This window comes from Acomys minous (assembly GCF_964271855.1).
Source record: "Acomys minous genome assembly, chromosome: 3".
In the NCBI taxonomy this organism is placed as follows: Eukaryota; Metazoa; Chordata; class Mammalia; order Rodentia; family Muridae; genus Acomys; species Acomys minous.
The window spans coordinates 16,428,043-16,451,633 of record NC_140485.1 but is presented as its reverse complement, the minus strand read 5'-3'; the positions used below and the strand labels follow the sequence as shown (position 1 = coordinate 16,451,633).

General features: G+C 46.9%; 1 protein-coding gene across 2 annotated transcripts in view; it reads left to right on the top strand.

Annotated features, from left to right (window-relative positions):
* Nucleotides 1–13,650: 13,650 nt before the first annotated feature.
* Nucleotides 13,651–23,591, top strand: part of SHLD1 (shieldin complex subunit 1) — a 61,775-nt gene continuing 51,834 nt past the window's right edge. For both annotated transcript variants that reach the window (XM_084776889.1, XM_084776888.1), the window contains exons 1-2: nucleotides 13,651–13,758; nucleotides 18,687–18,871. In XM_084776889.1, the coding sequence (XP_084633015.1) occupies nucleotides 18,691–18,871 (181 nt within the window). In that variant the 5' untranslated portion in view covers nucleotides 13,651–13,758; nucleotides 18,687–18,690. The remainder of the gene's footprint in view (nucleotides 13,759–18,686; nucleotides 18,872–23,591) is intronic.

Sequence of the window (23,591 nt, the reverse complement as noted above, 5' to 3'; positions counted from 1 at the left end):
ACAAGGACTCAACCCCTGACTCAAATCCGACTCAGGGGGAACCACCCTAGACAGTGCTGCGTCTCCTTGTTCCCTCTGTCTCAGGGTGTACCAGCCTTGTGTGGCTGACCCAAGCTGCACACCTGACCGAAGCCGAGCATTTCAGGTTCCTTCTGCCTAAAATCTTGTTATCAGATAGAGGAGACAGTGGGTAGTATCTTCAGGAGGGGCGGGGTCATAAGTGCCATTTGAGCAAGAGAGACAAGCCGGTCAAAGGACTCTTCTCAGCTGCTGTTGACTTTCAGATCCAGGACAAGCCCTTGAGGTGCATATTTAACTATGCACCAGGTTCTCCCAGCATCCCTCAGTCCCCTCCTGTTACAGGGCCTGGCTGGCACAGCCTGCATGCGCATGCTCTTTCTCTTTTTTCTCTTTCCTCTCCTCTCTCCTCCCCATGATGACTTCCCTGACCTCCTTCCTTGGGACCAGTTAACTCCCCAAAAGCTGCACCCAACAAACCTGCCTTTATACTTTCTTTCTTTCCTTCTTTCTTTCTGAGGCAGGGTTTCTCTGTGTAGCCTTTGGCTGTCCTGAACTCACTTTGTAGACCAGACTCACAGCGATCTGCCTGCCTCTGCCTCCCGAGTGCTGGAATTAAAGATGTGAGCCACCATGCTGTGGCTTTATTCTTTTTTGGGGGGGGGGAGGGGACCACTTTATTCTTTAGTCTGACTTGAATCAGCTCATTTCATCAGTGGAGAAAACCCATTAGCTGCCTCCATCCTGAAGCTGTCTTCTATCATGTCTGCTACTCAGGGTTAGTATCTGTCCTACAGGCTAGCTCTGGCGGCCTTTTGTTTATTTGCTTTTCCTGCTTAACTTGGAAAAACAAATGCAGGTTTAGGTGCTCCTCTTCTCCCACCCTTAGACACAGTGTGTGTGAGTGTGTGGAGGCAGGGGTGGGGGGGGGAGGTGAGGGTTGGGTGGTGTGTGGGGGGGGCTGGGGTTGATGGGGGCATGGGGGTGTTGAGGTGTCAGGTCAGAATAGAAGGCAGGCAACATACTCTTCTCCCCCCCTTAGACACAGTGTGTGTGTGGAGGCGGGGGTGGGGGTGAGGGGGGGTGGGGGTGAGGGTGGGGGGGTGGGGAGGGGGTGGTTGGCGGGGGGGGGGGGGGGGCGGGGGTGAGGTTTCAGGTCAGAACAGAAGGCCGGCAGGCAGGAGGCATACTCTTCATAGTTCTCCAAAAGCAGGGTCCCTCATCCTTGAGTGCAGACTCTGGGTTAGGGTGCTCCCGTAGGCGCTTGGCCAGCAGCACATATCTTGACCATGTTGGCACAGATCTCACTGTTGCACCCACATGTGGGTGGAGGGTCTCAGTCAGGTGGGGAGGCAGGGAAGCCCTGGCCTAGTAGCTTCATCCTGGATATAAACCTCTGGCATAGGGATTCCCCTTGGGCCTAGATGGTGACCTGCAGGTTGGTGAGGACTTGGTCTTTGGGGAAGACCTTACCACCACCAGGCGGGGGCCCAAAGCCAGTGTCTTCTCCTCCTTGTACACCAGGCAGATGGTGCGAGGAGGTAGATTCTGTCGGAGGCAGGGTTCCAGCTGCTGAGTGCTGTGTCCTCAGTGAGGAACCCCCCTTTCCGCCCCCCACCCCCACCCCAGTAGCTCCACCCACCACTGACTTTGACTCTGCCACAAAATGCTCGAAAGGTTACACCGGCTTGGCTGCACTGGCTAGCTCTGTCAGATTTTTATCCCATTCAAAGAGTCAGGGAATCTAGGAAAACATCATAAAACCGCACCCACGCTGTCAGCGAGCCAGAAAGTCCTACCCCCACTAAACTTGTAAGAATCTCCTTCTCACAGCCCTGCCAGGGTAATGACTGGTAATCTTCCCCCACAGCTCAGTGGGCAAGACGGCACCTACCCTCCGGGCATCCATAAAAGCTGGCCTGAGGACCCAGTTGGCACAACATGCAAGGTGCTTGGGTCAGGTCCAGGGAAATTTAGAAAAGAACAGTTTATTCTCTAATTATTGGAGAGAGGACCGCGGAGCCTCACCAAGCTGCTCTAGATTGAGAGTTATACGACAGCAGGAGGAGTTCAGGCAATCCAATGTGCACGAGCAGGGACCAACTGTGAGACAAGTCAGCACAGACTCCCTGACTCCCTGTTTGCCACCAGTCCTCAAAATCCTTAGCTCCTGGCCTTTGCAGTTGGGCCTCCGGGATGCCTGGCAGGGTTAGCAGCTGTCAGCAAGATGCTGTTCATGGGGAAGCACCAACACCCTGCTCAGAAAAGATTTTCTCGCCACAGTTTCCCAGGTTCTAAAATTCTCCCCCTGCGGTGTTTTGGTTGTGTTATTTGTAGAGTACCGTGGATAAAGGCACAGCTGGAAGTAGGGCACTGCCTACGTGCTACTGCAGGCTGGGTGGGCCAGAAGCTCAGTGACCCATGCTAGCTCACTGAGACCTTCACTGCCACGCTGTCTCCACAGACTGCCCTGGGGTGGTCCTGCCAGGGCCCACAAGCAGCCATGGAGACAGATGCTAGACCCATCTGCTCCTCTCCTGGGTAGGGCGGTGTGGGTGTGGCTTGGGTGGGGAATCTAATATTACTCCACACTCTTTCCTGGAAAAAGTAAGAACTGTTTCTTTTCCCTGTGGGGGAAGCAAAGATGGAGGCTGATACTGCTGACAGTCTCGGCGTTCCTGGCCAGAGAAGGCAGGGAAGCTGTCTTTCCTGGTGGGGGGAGTGGGTTGCAACAGGAAGATTTGCTCTCATGCTTTATCATGCTGAGACATGGGGAAGGGGGCGGGGTCATCAAAGGACTTGAACTCAGCCTCAATCCCTCATTCCCTGATCAGGGATCCGGGGATGTGGATGCAGGGGCTTGCTTTGATGGGATGTGGAGGTTGAAGATGAGTGTTACCTGCTTGTCGCTCAGCGGTGGCTCTCAGTTGGGGAGTTTCACTCTCCAGAAGACCTGAGGGAGGATCTGAAAGGTTTTTTTGTCATCGATGGCATTGAACGGCCAAAAGGATGCTGTTGCCCATCCTATAGTCCGCCTTCCCAGGCGTGGTACCCTTAGTGGGCTGGACCCTCCCACATCAACCATTAATCAAGAAACTGCCCCACAGCTGAAGAAACCAGACTCGGCCTAACATTCCTCTCCCCCTCCCCACCCCACCCCACCCCCGCTGCCGCCCTATTTTAGACTAAGCAGGCCAAAGTCTGTAAAATTCCACTTCTGCGTGTTATCACAGTAGCTCCTCCCTACTACCCCTCCCTACCTAGAAAATTGTTACAAACGGGCATCCGACCACCCACCAAGGTGAAAAGTCCCAAGCCCAAAATACACAGAGGCATCACCTGTTTTGAGGTTAGCCAATCAGTTTTAAAGGTTGGCATCGCCTGATTTAGGATAGCCAATAGCTATAAAGGTCAGCTGGCTACATCGATGACAAACCATTTAATTGCTGTTGCTTAAGTCTGCCTGCTCGTAAAGGTATATAAATTCTGTAAAACTGTTGCTGGGGGCCATGTCTCCTTAGGGTGAAGGCTGACTCCAGTTTGCTGCATCAATAAACCTCTTTCTTTTGCATTGAGCTGGTCTTCATCTCTCATTTGGGATCTCCTGGAAAGTGAAATTCCATCCAATCTGATGAAGGCATTTCCTCAACTGAGGTTTACTTTTCCCAGAAGACCTACACTTGGGTCAAGCTGACAAAACATCAGACAGGCTAGCCTTGAACTACTGACTACCCTGCTTCCACTTCCCAAGAGCTGGGATAACAAGCACTGGACACAATCCTTGGCAATAGATCTGTGTTTTCACAGGCTCTCCAGGGGCTCGTACTCTAATACTTAAGAGCCATTTAATTAAGGAAGGAGGAAGGATGGCAGCTGTCATCATAAGAAGAGCAATCTAAGACACCTAGGGCTACACAGAAAAACAAAAGTAATAAAACAAAATAAAAATAAGTTGAGAGCCGGGTCGTGGTGGTGCATGCCTTTAATCCTAGCACTCAAGAGGCAGAGGCAGGTGGATCACTGTGAGTTCAAGGCCAGGCTGGTCCATAAAGTTAGTCCAGGACAGCCAAGGCTACACAGAGAGACCCTGTCATGAAAAAAAAAAGTTAAGAAAAATTACTTAGAAACTCTGTACTTAAGAGTTCTTAACATGGTTCTTAAAAGTAATTTGCCAATAATCAATAACCTTGAGTTTATTATAAATACAATTTCTGGGGGCCTGAAGAGATAGCTCAGAGGTTAAAAGTACACAGTGATCATCCAGAGGACCTGAACTCAGTTCCCAGCACCAATGTCAGGTATCTCATAATTGTCTGCAAGATCCAGGGGAATCCAATGCCTCTGGCCTCCAGGCACCTATACAAAAATGCATATAGTTTATCCCTTCCTCCATAATTAGAAATAAAGTATTTTAAAGAACTACAAGTTCAGGTTGGGCGTGGTGGCACACGCCTTTAATCCCAGCACTCGGGAGGCAGAGGCAGGTGGATCACTGTGAGTTCGAGGCCAGCCTGGTCTACAAAGGGAGTCCAGGACAGCCAAGACTACACAGAGAAACCCTGTCTCAAAACAGCAAAAAAAAAAAAAAAAAAAAAAAAAAAGAACTACAAGTTCAGGCAGAAGAGATGGCACAGAGGTTATGAGCACCGGCTACTCTTCCAAAGTTCCTGAGTTCAATTCCCAGCAACCACAGTGTGGCTTACAACCATCTATAATGAGATCTGGTGCCCTCTTCTGGCCTGCAATTGTACATGCAGTCAAAACATTGTACACATATAAATAAATCTTTTTTTAAAAAAAAGTCCTGCTTTTTCTTACCTCTTACCCCCTTTCTCTCTTACCTCCTTTCTCTCTCCCCCCCACTCCTCCCCTCCCCCTTTCCTTCTCTCCTCATGCTCACTTAATAAACCTCATATAATGTAAAAAAAAAAAAAAGTCCTAATAGGGGCTGGAGAGATGGCTCAGCTGTTAAGAGCACTAGCTGTTCTTCTAGAGGACCCAGCACCTATATGGCAGCTCACAATTGTCTGGAACTCCAGTTCCAAGGGATAAAAAGAAAAGAAAAAACCCTAGTAGGGTCAAAACAGCCTCAGTCACAGACACAGCTGTCCATGCTTTGCAGCGTGCATGCTGTCACACTGAGTGCTGCTAAGGAAAGCTGCTGAGACTCCTCAGCTCAGATTTGAGTCTATATTATGAACTGTAATGTTTATACTGTACATGTAATTTAAGGGATATGTACAAGATCTGGGACATGACCAAACTCTGCTGAGTGTGGGCAGTTGGTGAGGGCAAATTATAAGGAATATATCGTACTCCATGAATGGCTCTTTCCTGTCAGTTTTCAAGGACTGAATTGTTTGGCTTTGACATTTTATCATCTTCTTAGAAAAGGAGTCTCTTCAGTACCCCCACCTCCCCTTTTTCTGAGACAGTGTTTCTCTATGTAACAGCTGTTCTGGACTCGATCTGTAGACCAAGCTGGCCTTGAACTCAGAGATCCACCTGCCTCCGCCTCTGTCTCTTGAGTCCTGGGACTAAAGGCATGTGCCATCACGTCCAACTGTATTCAGCTATCTCAGTGTGACATTTTCTCTTATGGATCCAGGAGGGGTGAGGAACTAAAGGAGTGGCCAGTAAGAAACAGCCTAATTTGTATTAAACTATTGTAATCAACTCATGAAAGTTACCGAGGAAAACAGGCCAGCAATGCCAGACACAGAGAGTCTGAGAAGCCCAGAGATTCTGAGGGAAGTCAGGGAGGGATGACAGAAGGACAGAACCAGCTTATCTTGCCACGTGGAATTAGTAAACCAGGAACTGGCTATATAGGCCAGGCTGGCCTCAGATTTGTGTTCCTCCTGTGTCAGTCTCCTGAATTCTAGGCTCAAAGGTGTGTGCAAAGGAATATATTTCTAAGAGCAGCGCTTCGTGTGTGTGTGTGTGTGTGTGTGTGTGTGTGTGTGTGTGTGTTGATAGGTACACTGGGAGTCAGAATGTCCCACCTGGGGCTATTCAAATCACCTGATGGGTAGCACTTCTTTGCAAGGGACCAAGGTCCAGCAGTTTGCCTTAACAGTGTTAATGAGCTTCACCCTATAAATTAGCAGGTGTGGCAGGGAGGCAGGCACAAGTTGGTTTTGTAGATGGAAAGAGGCCGGGTCAGAAGGAAGCCGAATAGAAGGAGAAAAGCAGGTGGCCCATCGTTGTCCTTGTGAGGCCCGTGAGGTGCAAGAATTATCTGTAGACAGTGCCGCGCTCCTTCAGGTCGCTGATGTGCCTGTCAGCTGCCTCATCTTGATTTCTTGGAAGATGAGATCAGAGGGTTCTTGCCTAGTTACATTTTGTCAACAGAGCACCCATAAATATGACTGACTCCGTTCAGCTTTTTAGCCTGCCTGGATGCAGACACCCAGCGCAAACCAAGAGCCTCTTGCGGTTCCCGTTTCCCATTCTCTCCTTTTAGCGAAACTTCAGACACTCTGGCTCCCGAGCTGCAGAGAAACCCTCCAGTTTAAGGCATTTGCAAGGACTTACTGACACTGATGACAGCTCTTTATAATAGATGCCGTCAGGAGACAGGGTGTCTCAGAGAGAAGTGGGCAGTAAGGATGGACCTTTGAGGGCACAGCACGGTGTGCCTCATTCTCCGGTCCCTGATTTGGGGTATGAGGCAAGGTAGGTTGTTACCTCCTCTTTACTGACCAGGTGCAGTGCCAGGCATGGGAACGGTAGGCCTGCAGCTGCACTGCAGACGTGACCTTAACATTTTAGCTTTCTCCTGAGTCTGTGCAGTCAGCCACAACAGACAGAGCCATTTTAGATGGTGAGCCCAGAGCATGTTTATCTTCTACATCAATAGGCTAGGGGCCCTGGGAATGAGTGTCTTAATTACATATTTCTCCCCATTTGTGATTTTATTAATGATTTTCCCTTTGTTGCTCTTTAAGCAAGCCACCACAGCATGAGACACTCTGACACTGGCGCTAGTTCAGCGCACACAAGCTGTGCTTCTAAAATGCACGCAGGCAGGTGAGAAAGATAAAACAAAACAATAAAATACACAAAAGATTTGGGTCACAGATATCCAGGTGATGGCTTCCTGCTCTATTTACTTTACCAAGCTTGAAAAATATATACAAAAAAAATTCATTAATTTAATATGCCCTGCCTTGGCAATGTTAGGAGATAGGGGCTCATAAAAGCTAGGCAAGCTCATCACTCCTGAGCCACGCCCAGCTCTATTCCCAGCTTTTATGTTTAGTTGTTGTTGTTGTTGTTGTTTTAAGTCAGGGTCTTACATAGCCCAGGCTGGCCTCACCCGCACTCATTATGTAACTGGGGATTGCCATGAACTCTGTTTTGACCCCCACCTCCTAAGTCCTGGAATTATAGGCACAAACTACCATGTCTGACTCAAAAATAAATTACAAGTAAGTTTTAATTAAATAAAATAATTGAGCAGGCAGTGGTGGTGGTGCTTGCCCTTAATCCCAGCACTCAGATGTGAGTTTGAGGCCAGCCTGGTCTACAAAGTGAGTCCAGACAGGCTATACAGAGAAACCCTGTCTTGAAAAAAACAAAAAACAAAAAGAGGCAGTCTAGATGCCCATCAGCAGAAGAATGGATAAATAAAATGCTGCATATGCACAAAATGTAAATTATATATATAGCCATTAAAAAAAAATGAGCCAGCCAGTCAGTGATGGGACATGCCTTTAATCCCAGCACTCAGGAGTCAGAAGCAGGCAGATCTCTGTGAGTTTGAGGCCAGCCTGGTCCACAGAGTGATTCCAGGACAGCCAGGGCTACATACAGAGAAATCCTGTCTCGAAAAAACTAAGAAGAAAAAAGAAAGAAAGAAAAGAAAAAGAAAAAGAAAAGAAAATTGAGCTGGGTGTAGTAGTTCATGCCTTTAATCTCAGCACTCAGTTTACAGAAGCAGGCAGATCTTTGTGAGTTCGAGGCCAGCCTAGTCTAGTCTACTTAGTGATTTAGTAAGTCCCAGGACTGCCAGGGCTATAAAGAGAGAGCCCTTCCCTTAAAAAAGAGAAGAAGAAAGATAAAATCCTCATACTTCAGAAAATGCACACAACTGGAAATCACATTAAACCAAATAAGATTCAGAGAGACAAATACTGCCACCTCCATATCTCCCTGACATAGAGTCTCACTAAGCTTTCCCTGGCTGGTTCTAAAGATGTTTGCCACCAGGCCCAGATTTACATCTTTTCTTTTATAGTCAGAACCAATAATTAAACTTGTGTGTGTGATCAGACATGGTGGTACAGTTCCTTAATCCCAGGTCTCAAGAGGTAGAGGCAGCTGGATCTCTATAAGATACAGGGTAGCCTGTTCTACATAGTGAATTCCAGGACAGCCAGTCCTACACAATGAGACCCCTTTGCAATACAGAAGTCATATATGTGTGTGTATGTGTGTGTAAACATACACACTCCTCCACCCCCCCCCCCCACACACTTTAAGGGCTGGAGATGTGGCTCAGAAGTAGAGAGTCTGCTTAGCAGACTCTTTACCAGAAGAAAAAAGAAAGTCTTTGTTGATGAGGCAAGAGGTTATCAGAGAGAGAGAGAGAAGGAACCAGAGGTGGTGACTCACACCTGAAAGCACAGCACTTGGGAAGCCGAGAGCAAAGGTCTGCTGTGAGTTTGAGGTCAGCCCAAGACACACAGTGATTTCCCACCTGCACTACAGAGAGATCTCTCTATAAAGAACACGTTTTAGTTCGACTGAAAGTATTTCCATACTACATATGCTTCCAATTGACAAATAGAATATAGATACCACAATGTTTTTAAGTATATATCCGGGGTGGGATGACTCAGTCTAGCTAAGACTTTATGTACTCCCTCACACAGGTACCATTTGCGGTGAGGATGCTTTCTACCTACCTTAGCATCTCCCAAGGATACAACATATTATTAACTGTAGTCAGCATGCCACTTGGTAAATCCATTCCTTGCCCAGTTGTTCCTAGCTAACTGAAATGGTTTTACTTCAAATCCTGTTGCCACCACCACGCCCCAGCCCTTGCTGACCACCATACTGTCTTCTCGGTGATAACTATCTGGGTTGCACTTGTGTGAGATCATGTAGTATTGGTCTTTGTATGCTTGACTGATTTGTCCTAATATAATGCCTGCTAGCTATATCTGTATGGTGGCAAAGTGATAGAATTCCATTTTTTTTTAATGGCTGAGTTCTACTGCATTGTTTATATGTATCTTTAGAAAAAAACATTCATTGGTTGACCGACGCTTCGGTTGTTTCCATTTCTTGGCTATTGTGAAGTGTTCGGATAAACACAAGAATAGAGATGTCTTTTTTTTTTTTTGAGATTGCTATTGATTTCATTTCCTTTGCATAAATATCTATAGTACATCTTCTGGATCAGATGGTTGTTTTGGATTTTTTTTGGGCCCTCAGACAGTTTTCTGCACTGGTTGGACTAATTTATATTCCCACCAGTGCCGTGTTATGCAAGGTTTCCAGTTCCTTCCACATCTTTGTCAATCTCTGTTGTGTAACTTTTCCTGGAGAGACTATTTTTTTGTTTTTGTTTTTGTTTTTTCGAGACAGGGTTTCTCTGTGTAGCCTTGGCTGTCCCAGACTCACTTTGTAGACCAGGCTGGCCTTGAACTCACCATGATCCACCTGCCTCTGCCTCCCAAGTGCTTGGATCAAAGGCGTATGCCACACCTGCCTGGCTGGTCCTGTGGATCTTACAAGGGTCTCACACATGCTAGCCAAGTGCTCTCACACTGAACTACATCTCCAATTCATGGGTGTTATTTTTAAAGTCAGCTTGATCGCCAGAAAATAAAAGTTCCTATTACACAACTTCCCTTGTAGACCTATGCACCTAGTTGGGAACTTCACAGTCTCTTTGATACCAGTTTAAGTGTCAACTTATTATCTAATTTTGTAATTACAATAGCGTATGATTAAAACAGCAATATTATGCTTTCAGATTCATTATTACTTGAACCTTGAGCTTTTAAATATGTTTCCTTTCCCCTTTCCCCTTTCTTAAGGAAGATTTCCCAAATGAAAGTAATTAGGTAGGTCAAGGCTCAACTTGGCACAGAGATAAGATAATTTCAAAGGACCTTACCCTGTTTTGAAAGAGCTATTTGGTCCTCGTCCCCTACACCCACCCCGCAACCTCTGCCACTGAAAGACTTTTGACTGAAGTAGGTGGCTTAGCTGATGGCAGAAAATTAATCATAAAATACAAATATAGACACTGGAGAGATGGCTCAGTGATCAAGAGCATGGACTAGACCCAAGCCCATGTCTCAGCACCTGTATCGGGCAGCTCACAACTGCCTGACTCCAGTTCTGGATCTGATGCTGTCACCTGATTTTCTGGGGCACTACACTCAAGTCCAGAAAGCCATACTCATAGACACTATAGACATAATAAATAGAAATAGTTAAATATAAAATCTTAAAAACATACAAATGTAAAAGTGTGATGTAGGGGCCTAGAGAGATGGCTCAGCAGTTAAAAGCACGGTCTGCTCTTCCAGAGGTCCTGAGGTCAATTCCTGGCAAGCACATGGTGGCTCACAACCATCTATACTTTGATCTGATGCCATCGTCTGACCTGCAGATGTACATGCAGAGAGGGCACTCATATACATAAAAGAAGTAAACAAAATTGTGATGTAAGACAACTTTTGTAGCCGTTATATAATCAATGGTATAAGAACAGGGATTTAGGCCTGGAGAGGTGGCTCAGGGGTTAAGAGCACTGGATGCTCTTGAAGAAGACCCGAGGTTGATTCCTAGAACCCACAAGGTGTCTCACAATTATCTGTAACTCTCGTGATGTGTTTCAGGCCGGCCTGGAACTCACAGTCCACCTGCTTCAGCATTTTGGGTGATGGGACATGGGCTGTACCCAAAGCAACATTCTGCTTTGATGGCTACTTCAACCAGTGTTCATTTCTTATGCCCAGAAAGTGATGAAAGAGCATGGTCAGAAACAAGCTACAGGCTAAACGTCGGAACTAAACTCCAGGCCAGTCTTCAGAACTTTGCTCCAGGAAGCCCCATAGGAAAAGCAACCCACCAAGCATGGAAAAGTGACACCAAGACACATGAGAGGTAAAGTAGACACTTAGGTGTGTTTCAAACAAAGCCGATTATGGAGAAGGCTGCAAGCTTTGCTTCACTGATAACAGGTAATAAAGTCATGTTCGAGTGTAATTGTTGAGTCAAGTGTGGGTGAGAAACGAGGGACACCTGGGGAGGGACTCGCCCATTCCTGACCACAGCAGCTTATCAAACCGAGTCACTGGACTGGGGCCTGGAGAGAAGTATGCAAAGCGTGGACCTACCTGGTCCTGGCTCTTGTGACAGCTTCTGTTCTGTGGGAAAAGAAGAAGCAGCAGGAAGAATTTAAAGGGATAAGCAGAAGACAGTGAGGTCTCCTGGGAGGGACAGTCAGCTTTTATGTGACAAGTCAGAGGAGGTTCCTGGATGGAGAACTCTCTAAAGCCGAGACCAGAAATATTACAAAGACCAGAAGGTAGAGAGAAATGTCTTAAGGAAAGAAGCTATGGTCTCCTTGAACCAGGCTGCTACTGCCTTCTGAGCGATGGACTTTTTTTTCCCCCTTCAGCTTTTGGTTTTTCTTTTCCTTTCTTTCTTTTCGGTTTTAGCCCTGGCTGTCCTGCATTCACTGTGTCTTGGAACTCACAGAGATCCACGTGTCTCTGCCTCCCAAATGCTGCGATTACAGGCGTGTGCCACCATACCCTGCTGAGTGATGGATTTAAAAAATATGCATTACAACTGGCTCAAGCATCATCATCATCACTATTATTTTTCGAGACAGGGTTTCTCTGTGTAGCCTTGGCTGTCCTGGACTCACTTTGTAGACCAGGCTGGCCTCCAACTCACAGCGATCCACCTGCCTCTGCCTCCTAAGTGCTGGGATTAGAGGCCTGTGCTACTATGCCTGGCTTTCAACCATTATTTTTAAATATTTGTAAAATTTGTTTCTCTTTTTCTTTTTTGTTTTTGTTTTTCAAGACATGGTTTCTCTGTTATCTTGGCTGTCTTGGACTTGCTTTGTAGGCTGGCCTCGAACTCACAGAGATCCGCCTGCCTCAGCCTCCGGAGTGCTGAGATTTTAAAGACGTGCACTACCATGCCCAGCTACTTTTTAAACTTTATGTGTATTGGTGTTTTGCTTACATGTATGTCTTCAGACCGTGTGCATGTCTGGTGTCTTTGGAGGCCAGAAAGGGACACTGGATCGTCTGGAACTGGGCTTACAAAAGGTTGTTAGCCTAGTGGGTGCTGGGAACTGAACCCAGGTCCTCTGGAAGAACAGCCCATGTTCTTAACTGCTAACCCATCTCTCTAGTTCTTGAGTACTATTTTTAAAGGCATTCATTTAAACCGCAGGACTCCTAATGTGTGGTGTCTCATCCAAAGGGAGGCATTTAGAGGAGACTGTGAATACACAGGACTCCTTCAAGAATATGGTGGGGAGAAAATTGTCCTCAGTCCAGTTAAACAGAAATGTTTTAGACTAGCTTTTTTTTACAGTAGTAGGGCCCAGAGGATGGGACCAAAATGGCATGGTGTCTTTTTGTGCTAAATGACACTTAACTGAGCTGGAGACAAGCTTGCTTCTCAACAGTTCTGCTCAACCCCAGTCAATGGAGAAAGAACATTTCTCTTTAAACTTATAAAGACAACACCTTAGAACTTGAGCTTTCCCTTCTGTCTTTGCTTCTTTCTGTCATGTCTCCCTGTAAGCACACCTGTGCATCTTTAGGCTGTGTCACGTCTCCCTATAAGCAGACCTGTACATCTCTAGGCTGAGTTTGTTCTATGTCTTTTTTGAGAGGGGATAGAGGTGTTAGAGACTGAATTTAGGACCCTACTTACCCAGGCACGGGTTTGCATGCTCTACACCATAGACCTAGCCCCTCAAATTTTGTCTTTCAATAGCCAGTACCCCTTTCATCTTTTTGTGATACTGAAATTCTAGCCCGAATAGAATCCTGACAACAATATTAAAATAGGTTCTTCATCCTGTTTGAGAGAATTTTGCTGGCCTAAAGCTCATGATTGTCAGGTTGGAGAGAGTTTATTCAGGGCTTAAGAGCACTGTCTGTTCTTCCAAAGGTCCTGAGTTCAATTTCCAGCACACATTGTGGCTCGCAACCATCTACAATGTGATCTGATGCCCTCTTCTGGCCTGCAGGTGTACATGCAGGCAGAGCACTCATACATTAAAAAAAAAAAAAGTTAAAAAAAAAAGCTTATGACTGTCCTGCCTGCCTCAATCTCCTCCCCAGAGTTGGGGTTCTACTTTCAAGGCCAGTTTTTGTCTTTCTTGTCTTCCTCCCAAGATATTTTTATTTATTAATTAATTTTATTTTATTTTGTTTTTTCAAGATCTCTGTTAGTTTGAGGCCAGCCTGGTCTAAAAGATGAGTCCAGGACAGCCAAGGCTACACAGAAAAACCCTGTCTTGTTTTGTTTTGTTTTCTCCGCGAAATGCACTTTCAGCAATTTGCTACCTTTCAGATGACGTGCACGCAAATGCCCTCAGTTAAGATGGCCGCAGCTTCCTTGCTTTGCCCTTTTTTTGGCTTCAGCAAAAACCGGTTCAACGACTTCCTTTTAAACCTCGCTTTTTCCAAAACAAAGATGGAGCCGGAGCTTCCGGTTCCGGGCTCTTGCTGTCCTGCGGTGAGTGACAAGGGACCCTGAGGAATCTCTGCCGGTTTTCTCCTCTATTCTGCGGGTGCCTTGGGAAGCGGGGAAGCGAGGAGGGAAGGGAGGAGCGACTCTCGCGACAGTTTATTCCACGAGGTTTCTCGTGCTGCCCGTCCCCTCCGCGCCAAGCCCCGCCCACTGCACCCTTTCTACCTGGCTCTGGGGTTTGGTAGTCAATATCTGGATTGGTTCCAGTTAATTTTTATTTTCATGCTTTAAGTTTTTGTTGTTGTTTTACTTTTTGAGTCAGGGTCTTTTTGCATATCCTGATGTGGGTTTGTCCTTTAGTCTATGAATAATGCGCTGGGATATACAGACACAGGTTAAAGTAACTGAGGGCTGGGGATATAGCCTGGATTTGCTCCCCAGTAACACATAAGCCAGGCGTACACCTGTAACCCTAACACGTGGGAGGTGGAAACAGGTGAGTCAGGAGTTCAATGTCATCCTCGGCTACACACAGCAAGTTCAGAGTCAGCCTGAGGTACTCGTCTAATAAAAACAAACACACCAAAAGAATGAGTAAAATTATTTTAAAATGAAACAACTTTGAGTTTCGTAGGATAATTCCATCTACTCCCGAGAGCAGTCGTCCCCTCCTATTTTTGGTGTGTGTGTGTGGGGAACTGTGGGAGGGTGCGCAGGCCCTGGATGTAAACCGAGCTACACCTCCAGTCTCTGGCGCCGGCTCCTTCGTGCACACTGCTAAATGTTCTGTAGAGGATTCCTGTACGTGCGCTTGTGATGCAGGACTGTGGGTTTCCTGTGATGTGATGGTAGATGCTGTTCTTGTCTTTTCTTCTTTGTTCTTCCTTCTTCTTCTTCTTCTTCTTCTTCTTCTTCTTCTTCTTCTTCTTCTTCTTCTTCTTCTTCTTCTTCTTCTTCTTCTTCCTCCCCCCTCCTCCTCTTCTTCTTCTTTCTTGTTTCTTCTTTCTCAGAAGAGAAACTCTGTAAGTTCATTATGCAGGCCTAGAGGGTACTTAGAGGTAAGGCACTTGTGAAGACCTGGTTCAATCCTTCCATTACCTCTGTACCATTGCTTTCTCCTGTGCACACTCACTGACTCTCAGTATGTTTAGAAGATGTGTAGGTGTTTATTTTATGGTGCAAGGATTCTGCTTTTCAGCAGGAATATATAAATACATATATCTTCTTTTTGGCATAGTGCCCAACTTCGCAAAGCAAAAACAACACATCAGGGATTCCTTTCGTTAATGACACTCAGTTTGATGCTCTTTCAAGGCTCCTTTGAAGGCGTGCAGAATACAGTGGTCTCACATGTGACATCTTCCCTCCCTTCCACAAGCCTCCTGGTGCAGGCTTACATAAGCAAAGCAGAAGCCAGAAGTGCACTGCTGCGGCTCCAAGCTTGCTGAGCTGTTAGGGTGCCTGCAGAGAGACGGGATGTCCTGGTTTTGGGGAACCTTATCTTTCCAGCACTTTTAGAAGGGATCAGCTGATACCTTGGCTGTTCCTCCGCCCTAGCAAGCCTCTGCAGCATGAGGACTGGGTGTCCTCAAACAAGGAGGACCTTGCCAGGGGTCAGTGTTGGTTTGTTTTGTATACTTGCTGTCTTTGCCCGATCAAGGCTGCAGTACTGAGGCTGCACAGACGCCGGAGACTGGGAGCCTTCATGCTGGCCTTGTTCAGTGGAAGCAGATTGTTTGTTCTTGGGGGTGGGGAGCTTATTGCAGATGATGCATTTGGTGTAGGGGTCGAATCCACTATACACTTGATAAACATGAGCCCTCCTTATTATGCTGCTCATAGTGTTCTGAAGTTGCCTCTTTCACTAAGCATATGTTTTTGAGATCTTTCAAGTGCTTCCATCTTATTCTCTTTTTTTTGTTGTTGTTAGTTCTATCATTTTACCAGTTGTGTAGTATTCCTTGACTTGAAAGAATGCTTTCTTCCAAACCCATTCCTCATCTTCGCTAACTCCATTGATAGCACAGCAGTGGTACCCAAATTGTCTCTTCTAATTGGCTTCCTCCTTAATTCTTTTCTGTAGTCATTCAGTTGTTAAGTTCTGGTCTCCTTTTATTCTTTATTTTATTATTATTATTATTATTATTATTATTATTATTATTATTATTATTATTATTATTATTTTGGTTTTTTGAAACAGGGTTTCTCTGTGTAGCCTTGGCTGTCCTAGACTCACTTTGTAGACCAGGCTGGCCTTGAACTCACAGAGATCCACCTGCCTCTGCCTGCCGAGTGCTAGGATTAAAGGTGTGCGCCACCACTGGCCGGCAGTTCTGATCTCCTTTTAGTTCCTAAGTGTGTTCTTCATCTCTCCCTCACTCTTGACTCAGGGCCTTGGTCTAGTCCATGCATGCCTTCCTCATTACCTGGACAGTGCAGGGTATGAGTGCCTGTCGCTCGTGCAATTGCCTGCTGCCAGGACTGCACAGGCTCCAGGCCTGTCTGCCCATCTGCTCTCCAGCTACCAAGGGTACAGGCACAGCTGTGCATGTGCAACTTCTGATGGCACAAGGTGGCTTGTGGCCACCCTAGCATCAGGTACTGACTTTCATAAAGTTCATTGCTGTCGGCAGCTCCTTAGAGAGGAGGGCAGGAGTGGGTGTACTGCAAGGGAGTTCCTGTGTAAAATCTAGTACTCCACAGGTTCAAGACCTGACAAGGGAAACAACTAGGGTTTTCTTAGGTTTTCCTTTCGTTTTAAAATTTTATTTATTTATTATTATTTTTTTTAAAGATTTATTTATTAATTATTATGTATACAGTGCTTTGCCTACAGGTACACCTATAGGCCAGAAGAAGGCATCAGATCACATTATAGATGGTTATGAGCCACCATGTGGTTGCTGGGAATTGAACTCAGGGCCTCTGGAAGAGCAGGCAGTGCTCTTAACCACTGAGCCATCTCTCCAGCCCTATTTATTTATTTTTAGTGTGGGTGCTTTGAATTTATTTTTATGTATGCCTTCTTCATGTGTGTCTGCGCACCATGTACATGCAGTGCCCTCGGGGTCCAGAAGGTGTCGGATCCCCTGGAGCTGGAGTTACAAATGGTTTCGGCTGTGAGCCACCATGTGGGTGGTGGGAATTGAACTCAGGGCCTCTGGAAGTACAGCCGGTGCTCTAACCTGCAGAGACGTCCCTCCAGCCCTAACCGCTAGTTTTAAGCAAGAACTTACACAGTGCTGCATCCAGCGAGCCACCTCTGAGGCTTTCAGAGCTCACATGGAGGGTTTCTGTACCCAAAAATGCTGACAGAAGCCAACCCTTCCTGTCCTTCCCAGCACTGACGGCAGGGGAAGGGGGCACCATGCCAGCTGGCCGAGACCATAGGGCTTGTTACTCAGTGTACCAGTTGTCCTTGGTTGGTGATGGTTTGTCTGTCTGTCTGATTTCTGAGATGGGGGCGTCTCAGATTGTAGCTGAGGTTGGCTCAACTGGTAGCAGTCCTCAGGCACCTGAGGTGCAGGGATTCCAGACACGAGCAGCCACACCTAGCATAAGTGATCCTTGACACTTATTTTAAACTCCCAGTGTCCTGTGATGATGACTGCAGATCTAACTGGTTCTTCCTGCTCCTCCCCAGCGCCTCCTCCTTGTTTATCTGTCTGTCTGTCTGTCTGTCTGTCTGTCTGTCTGTCTGTCTGTCTGTTTATTGAGGCAGGGTCTCCTCTAAGTGTCCAGACTGGCAGTCTTGCTTTGGTCTTCTAAGTGGTTTTGATTATATGCCTGAACCACCAAGCCTGGCTTAAACTGCTTGCTATTCTTTTCCTTATTTTATTTTATTTTTTGCATTAGCATACAAAGTAACCGGTTTCACCATAGCTTCTTCATACATGTCACTGCACTGCCTTCTCATTGCTCTCTCCTTTTGAATTGTTTTTCTTTGGCTGTGGCCTTGCCTTCCCAGCATTCCTGGGGTGGGGGTAACTTCTTCCCAGAGTGCCCCATCCCCCCCCCCTCCGTCTTCCTTGTCTAAATTTGGGGTTGAAGCAGCAGGTTTGTGTTTGGATCTCCCCAACTATGAGCTCCAGGAGGGAAGGGCCCCAGGGGAACATCTACCTCTGTCCCTAGTGTCTGTCACAGGCCACAGAGGGAATTCATGTCACCTGATTCTCACTAACAGATGAGTAACCAGCTAATAACCTGGTATGCAGCCCGGCTCCCAGCTTGTTGGTATATTTCAGATGTGTTCAATATTTCATTTTATAAGATCCGGATGAAGTACTTCCATTATCTGAAACTTGTTCGCCTCTACTGTATCCTAGACAACAGGTGTTGTAGTTCAGACCTGTCTTCCCTGCACTGGGGACGCTGAGGCAGGAGGACTGTTTGCAGGCAATCCTGGACTACATAGTGTGGACTACTGCTGGCCTACAGTGTGAGGTTTTGCCAAAAATAAATAAATAAATTATAAAGAATAAAAGGCAACAACAACCAAAATCCTAGAAGCCCCCCCAAAACCTAAAAACTAAACCCTAGCTATATTCGTTACTGTCGAATTCTAACTCTACCCACGCAGTACCTCACGGGAGAAGAGGGCTGCATTGCCCTTCCTGGTTTTCTAACATACTGCCTCTTTTTCTAGCTGAAGTTATATTTGTGTTACTGTTGTTGTTATTGTTTGTTTGTTTGTTTTGAGATAGTCTTGCTGTTTAGCCCAGGCTGCCCTCAAGCTTGGAATCGTGTCAGCCCCTTACATATTGGAATGACAGATGTCTGTCATCTTGCCTGGCTCCTAGCTGAAATTAGGATTGATTTTCCTCAGGCAACAGAGTATCTCTCTCACAATTAGGGGAACTTGGTACCCAAATACTGGGCCAAAGGAGAAGAGAAGAAAAGCCAGACTTAGGGGGAGAGAGTGTGACCTGTCTGCACAGAGCCTGGGTATGGAGCTGTTTTACTTTCCCTTACAGGGCTATGGAATCCCAGGAATCTGCATCCAGCAGCCAGTCAGGGGAAAGCTTTACCTTGGATCTCCCGACAGTGTGTGACCCCAGAGGTTATGAAGCACCCCAGAGAGCCAGCCAGGCAGCCAACAGCCAGTGGCCAAGTTCTCCGGAATCACACTCTTTCCCTTCTTCCTCAACTGTTGGCTCAGGTAATAAGCACAGTTTAAATCTACAGTAAGAAAACAACATCCGGCAGAGACACAGGCGCGTGGTAGTACTGTTTCTCCCCGAAGAGGAGTAAATTTTTACCTTAAGTAGAAAAACACTTTACCCAGCAAAGCTGGGGAGAAGCGCTTCAAAGAAGCCGCCCTGAGTAACAGGATGGTGTGCAGGAACTGGGGTGCAGAGGTGAACGCCCAGGTCCTTCCCCTCACATAGCTCAGAGTTTGGGGTGACCCAAACACAGCATGTCTAGACAAACGGGTCCAGGAAGGGAGGCAGGCCATTGTTACACCTCCCAGGGCCTTTTTCTGATCTCTGTCCAGAGGCAGGAGAACACTTAATTTGACCAGGAGAGTGGACCTGTACTTTGTTCTTTTTTTTTTTTTTTTTTTTGGTTGTTTCTTTGTGTAGCCTTGGCTGTTCTGGACTCACTTTGTACACCAGGCTGTCTTTGAACTCACAGAGATCCGCCCTCCTCTGTCTCCTGAGTGCTGGGGTTTTAGGCATTTACCACGATGCCTGGCTTGTGCTTTGTTTGCAGAAAATAGCAGTGTGGGCGCTGTGCGCTGTGGGACGAGGACGGTGGAGGCGGCAGTGTGGGCGCTGTACGAGGTCCACCTCATTCTCCTCAGTGCTGACATTACAGGCACATGCTACTATGCCTAGCCACCTGTAGTTTCCATGCAAGGGCCTGGTTTTGATGGTGTTTGGTTTTTTATTTACGTGTTGAATCCATTTTCCCTCCTCCCATTGCATGTCTGTAGGTGGCTGTAGCTGCGGATCGTCTCCCTTTGAGCCTTCAGCAGACTCCTTTCTTCCTTTTTTTTTCTTTTTTTCTTTTTTCAAGACAGGGTTTCTCTGTGTAGGCTTGGCTGTCCTGGACTCACTTTGTAGATCAGGCTGGCCTCGAACTCACAGTGATCCAGCCTCCTGCCTCTGCCTCCCAAGTGCTGGGATTAATGGTATGTGCCACCACATCCAGCACTTCAGCAGATTCCTGATAACAGTTTTATCTGGTTCTGAAAGTTCTGGACCCCATGTCTGCTCAGATCCAGGCTTGCCTTTGCTTTGAGCTCCAGGGGTAACCCCACAACTGCCGTTCTAGCCCAGATTCTTAATACCTCCAGTTCCTGTTCTGTATTGTTAGGAAATTCATCTTCTGAGGAGTCTTCCAACTGGACGGTCATTCGGGATAGCTCTGCTGTGCTCTGAGCTGGCACAGTGTGTCGCGGGCCTCGGCATGGAGCTCTGGGAGTGAGTGTGGCACTTGGCCTCCCTAGCTATTCAGCTAGCTAGGAGCCAGGAGCTGACTACGAGAATCCAGTCACGGGCTGAGGGCTCAGCTTGCCTGGCATGCTCAAGGCCCCAAATTCAGTCCCCAACAGCAGGAAGATAAGAAAGATAATATCAGAATTCCATCTAATTAACCTTTTGTCAGCATGTCTAGTTTGAACTCTAGGCATGAGTTGGCAAAGAGTGAAATATGCCATCATGGCGTGAGGTGGCCTCCAGGCAGTGGCATATAACTGCAACAAATAAGCCAGCAGGCAGTCCCCAAAACCCAGACATGTGACAGGCAGAGCATAGGTGGCTTATCCAAGGCAGGGGCACCTACCTATTCTAATGCCCAGGATAGTGGTAGGCCAGAGAAGACTGGCTTCAGGATTTCTGTTCTGTTTTGTTTGCTTGTTCATTTGAGAGAAGGTCTCAGTGATAGAACGGGCTAGCCTGGAACTTCACAGGACCATTTTTGGAATGGAACTGGCACCTCTCCCCTACTTCCTGTTTCACAGCCTGCTGAGTAGTCATGACCTCGGTCGATGGTGAAGCTTCTGCTTTCAAACCTAGATAACTGGCTCTGTGCATCTTTGAGCAGCCATTTGAAAAGTAAAGCTATTAACATTTTGAATTGTAAACAAAGCCTCCTTATATAGAGTTCTCCTAGACTTACCACCAAAACCATCTTTGTGTAAGACCACAGTTTGGGTGGGGGGTGTTTGTAGTCCCAGAAAAACTGCGCTTTCCTTTGACGGGAGTTCATTTCATGTAAACTCACCATCAGCCATATTAGAGGTGTGAAGTGTCATGGATTTCCGTGGCTGGAGGCGGGGTTCCCCCTGGAGTTGTAGTCCCAGTTTCCTTCTACCCTTTTCTCTGTTTGCACCACCTTTTGCCAAATACCAGAGAGAAGCAAAGCTGCAGCATAGTGGGGGTTGTGATGGTGCACAAATGAAGTTAGGCCGGGTGCGCATCCCTGATCCTGGACCATAGCTCTTCTATCGTGTGAGTCTGCTGCTCTGTCCTGATCTGGTAGACTACCAGTGGTGGTGCATCGGGGCCTTCACTCATGGTGGAGGAGGAAGAAGTCATCTTCTATGCCATGTACGTCAATCAAATCTTCTTACATTTCCTCAGAGCTCCAGGTGGGTGTACTGAGGCCTGCCCACAGGGGAAGATGGACCACTGGGCACAGCGACTCCAAGCTATGGCCTTTCCAAACTGACCTGCTACAGGGACCTACAGAGCCAAGATCTAGCCCTTTCTACTCCCTCATCCCTTGACCACTCTCTTCCCCAGGCACATGGCCACCACCTCATCTACCCATGGGATGTAGCCTTCTGTAATGCAGGTGCCCAAAAACATGTTTAGGAGCCAAACTGATGGGCACTTCCGGCCCTCACTGCATGTGTCTAATTGCATCCTGCTGTCCATGCTCTGGGAGTGTCAGTTAGGGGAGAGAGGCATGAGTCCTTAGAGCACTTTCCAAGAACCTAATGGCTTCTAAAAATCCCAGGAACACCTTAAGAGTTTTTGTCACTTCAGTCTGGTATACAAAGGCAGGATAGGCTGGGCTTTCATTTGCCTTAAAGCCGGGTGTCTGTCCTGAGGTTACCAGGCAGCCGCTCCTCAGCAAGTCCTGTTTGAAATAAACAACCGTTGCCTCACACAGGCATAGGGTCATGAGACTCCTCCCCACGCCTGTCCCGGTAGATAAGGCAGAAGACTCACTGCTGCCAAGAAGGTCTTCCCGGGGCACATTTCCATCCTAGAGTGTGGCTTCTCTCTGAGATTGTGCTTCCTCTTCTCCAGCAGCCCCCCCACCAAGCTCTTCGGCCTGTAATCTGGGAGCTGGGTCATTTGTTCAAAGCAACAGATAGAGCAGCAGTGCAAGGCTGTTCAGGTGCACGGCAGCTGAACACAGACCCCTGGGAATACTCATTATGTAAGCCTGGACTCCTGAGCTAGGCTGAGCCAGCTCTTACTGCCTTAGCTGCGAGATTCCCTCCTTGGACTGCCTCCCTCCTTGATCAACTGTAATTCACTCCCAGCACTGTTAAATAGGATTCATCCATTACCCGCAACTTCAGACTCAGCAACGGACTCCGGACTCTAAGTTCCTATCGCACTAAAGGGAGGCGAGCATAGATATGCAGGATCCAAGAGCCGTATTAAGTGATGCACGGTCTCCGATAAATATCTCACAAGCTCCTTAGGGCACGTTCCTCTGTGTCCTGTTGTGGTTTGATAACCAGGGAGGTCCTGTAGCGTATCTGCCCAGGGCCCACAGAAGCTTTGTCCTGCAGGCCCCCACCGTGCATTCTAACATGGAACAGAGGTTCCTCTGCGGTTGTTTAGGCGTGGCAGTATGGGTGGAAGAAATCTTGGCGCTTTCCTCAGACGGGAGCTTTTGTCCGAGAACAGAGCTGGGAACTGGATTGTAGACTTGAGTGTTCAGGACAATAATGCTTTGATGATTAAAGGCCCTGTTGGCAGGTGGCTATAAACTTTAACAGTACTTTAATGTCCCTGGGTGAGTTTTTTTTTTTTTGACTCTGTTAACATCCCAGTCTTCAAAGGTATCCAGATAATTTAATATTTGAGAATAAGTAAATATGCTTTATCCTGTTTATAATTCACATTGTATCTCTTTGTGATTCTATAAAACTCTGTTCCCATGATGAAACAATTATAAGCTCTTACAGTTAGGACTTCAGACCGAAAGTTACATAATACTTGTAAACGTCTGGATTTGGGGCTGAGGAGATGGCGCAGTGGGTGAAGTGCTTGCTGAGCAAGCATGAGGACCTGGCTTCTCAGGTGCACAGCACCCATGTGGTAGCTAATGTCTATAACTGTCGCACTGGAGGGGACCATGACAGGCAGGTCCTGGGAGCCTCACTTGCCAGCCAGAGTAGCCAAGATGGTGAGGCGCCAAGTTCAGTCTCACAAGAAAAGGTAAAAAATTAGATAGAGAGGGAAGAAAACACCAGAGTTCAACCTTTGGCCTACACATGTACACACACACACACACACATACACACACACACACACACACACACACAGAGTCCTGTGTTGTTTCTCTTTTAAATAAGGGTTTGTATGTTTGTTGTTGTTGTTGTTTGGTTGGTTGGTTTTGGGGTTTTTTGTTTGTTTGGGGTTTTTTTTTTTGGTTTTTTGAGACAAGGTTTCTCTGTGTAGCCTTGGCTGTCCTGGACTAACTTTGTAGACCAGGCTGGCTTTGAACTCACAGTGATCCACCAGCCTCTGCCTCCCGAGTGCTAGGACTAAAGGTGCGCACCACCACGCCCAGCTGGGTTTGTATGTTAGACATGCTAATGATGTCAGTTATTTTGATGAGGATGTAAACAATATCTAACCTACTGGCTTATGACACTCCTCCCCTCCAGGGCACAGTAAGGAGAGCAA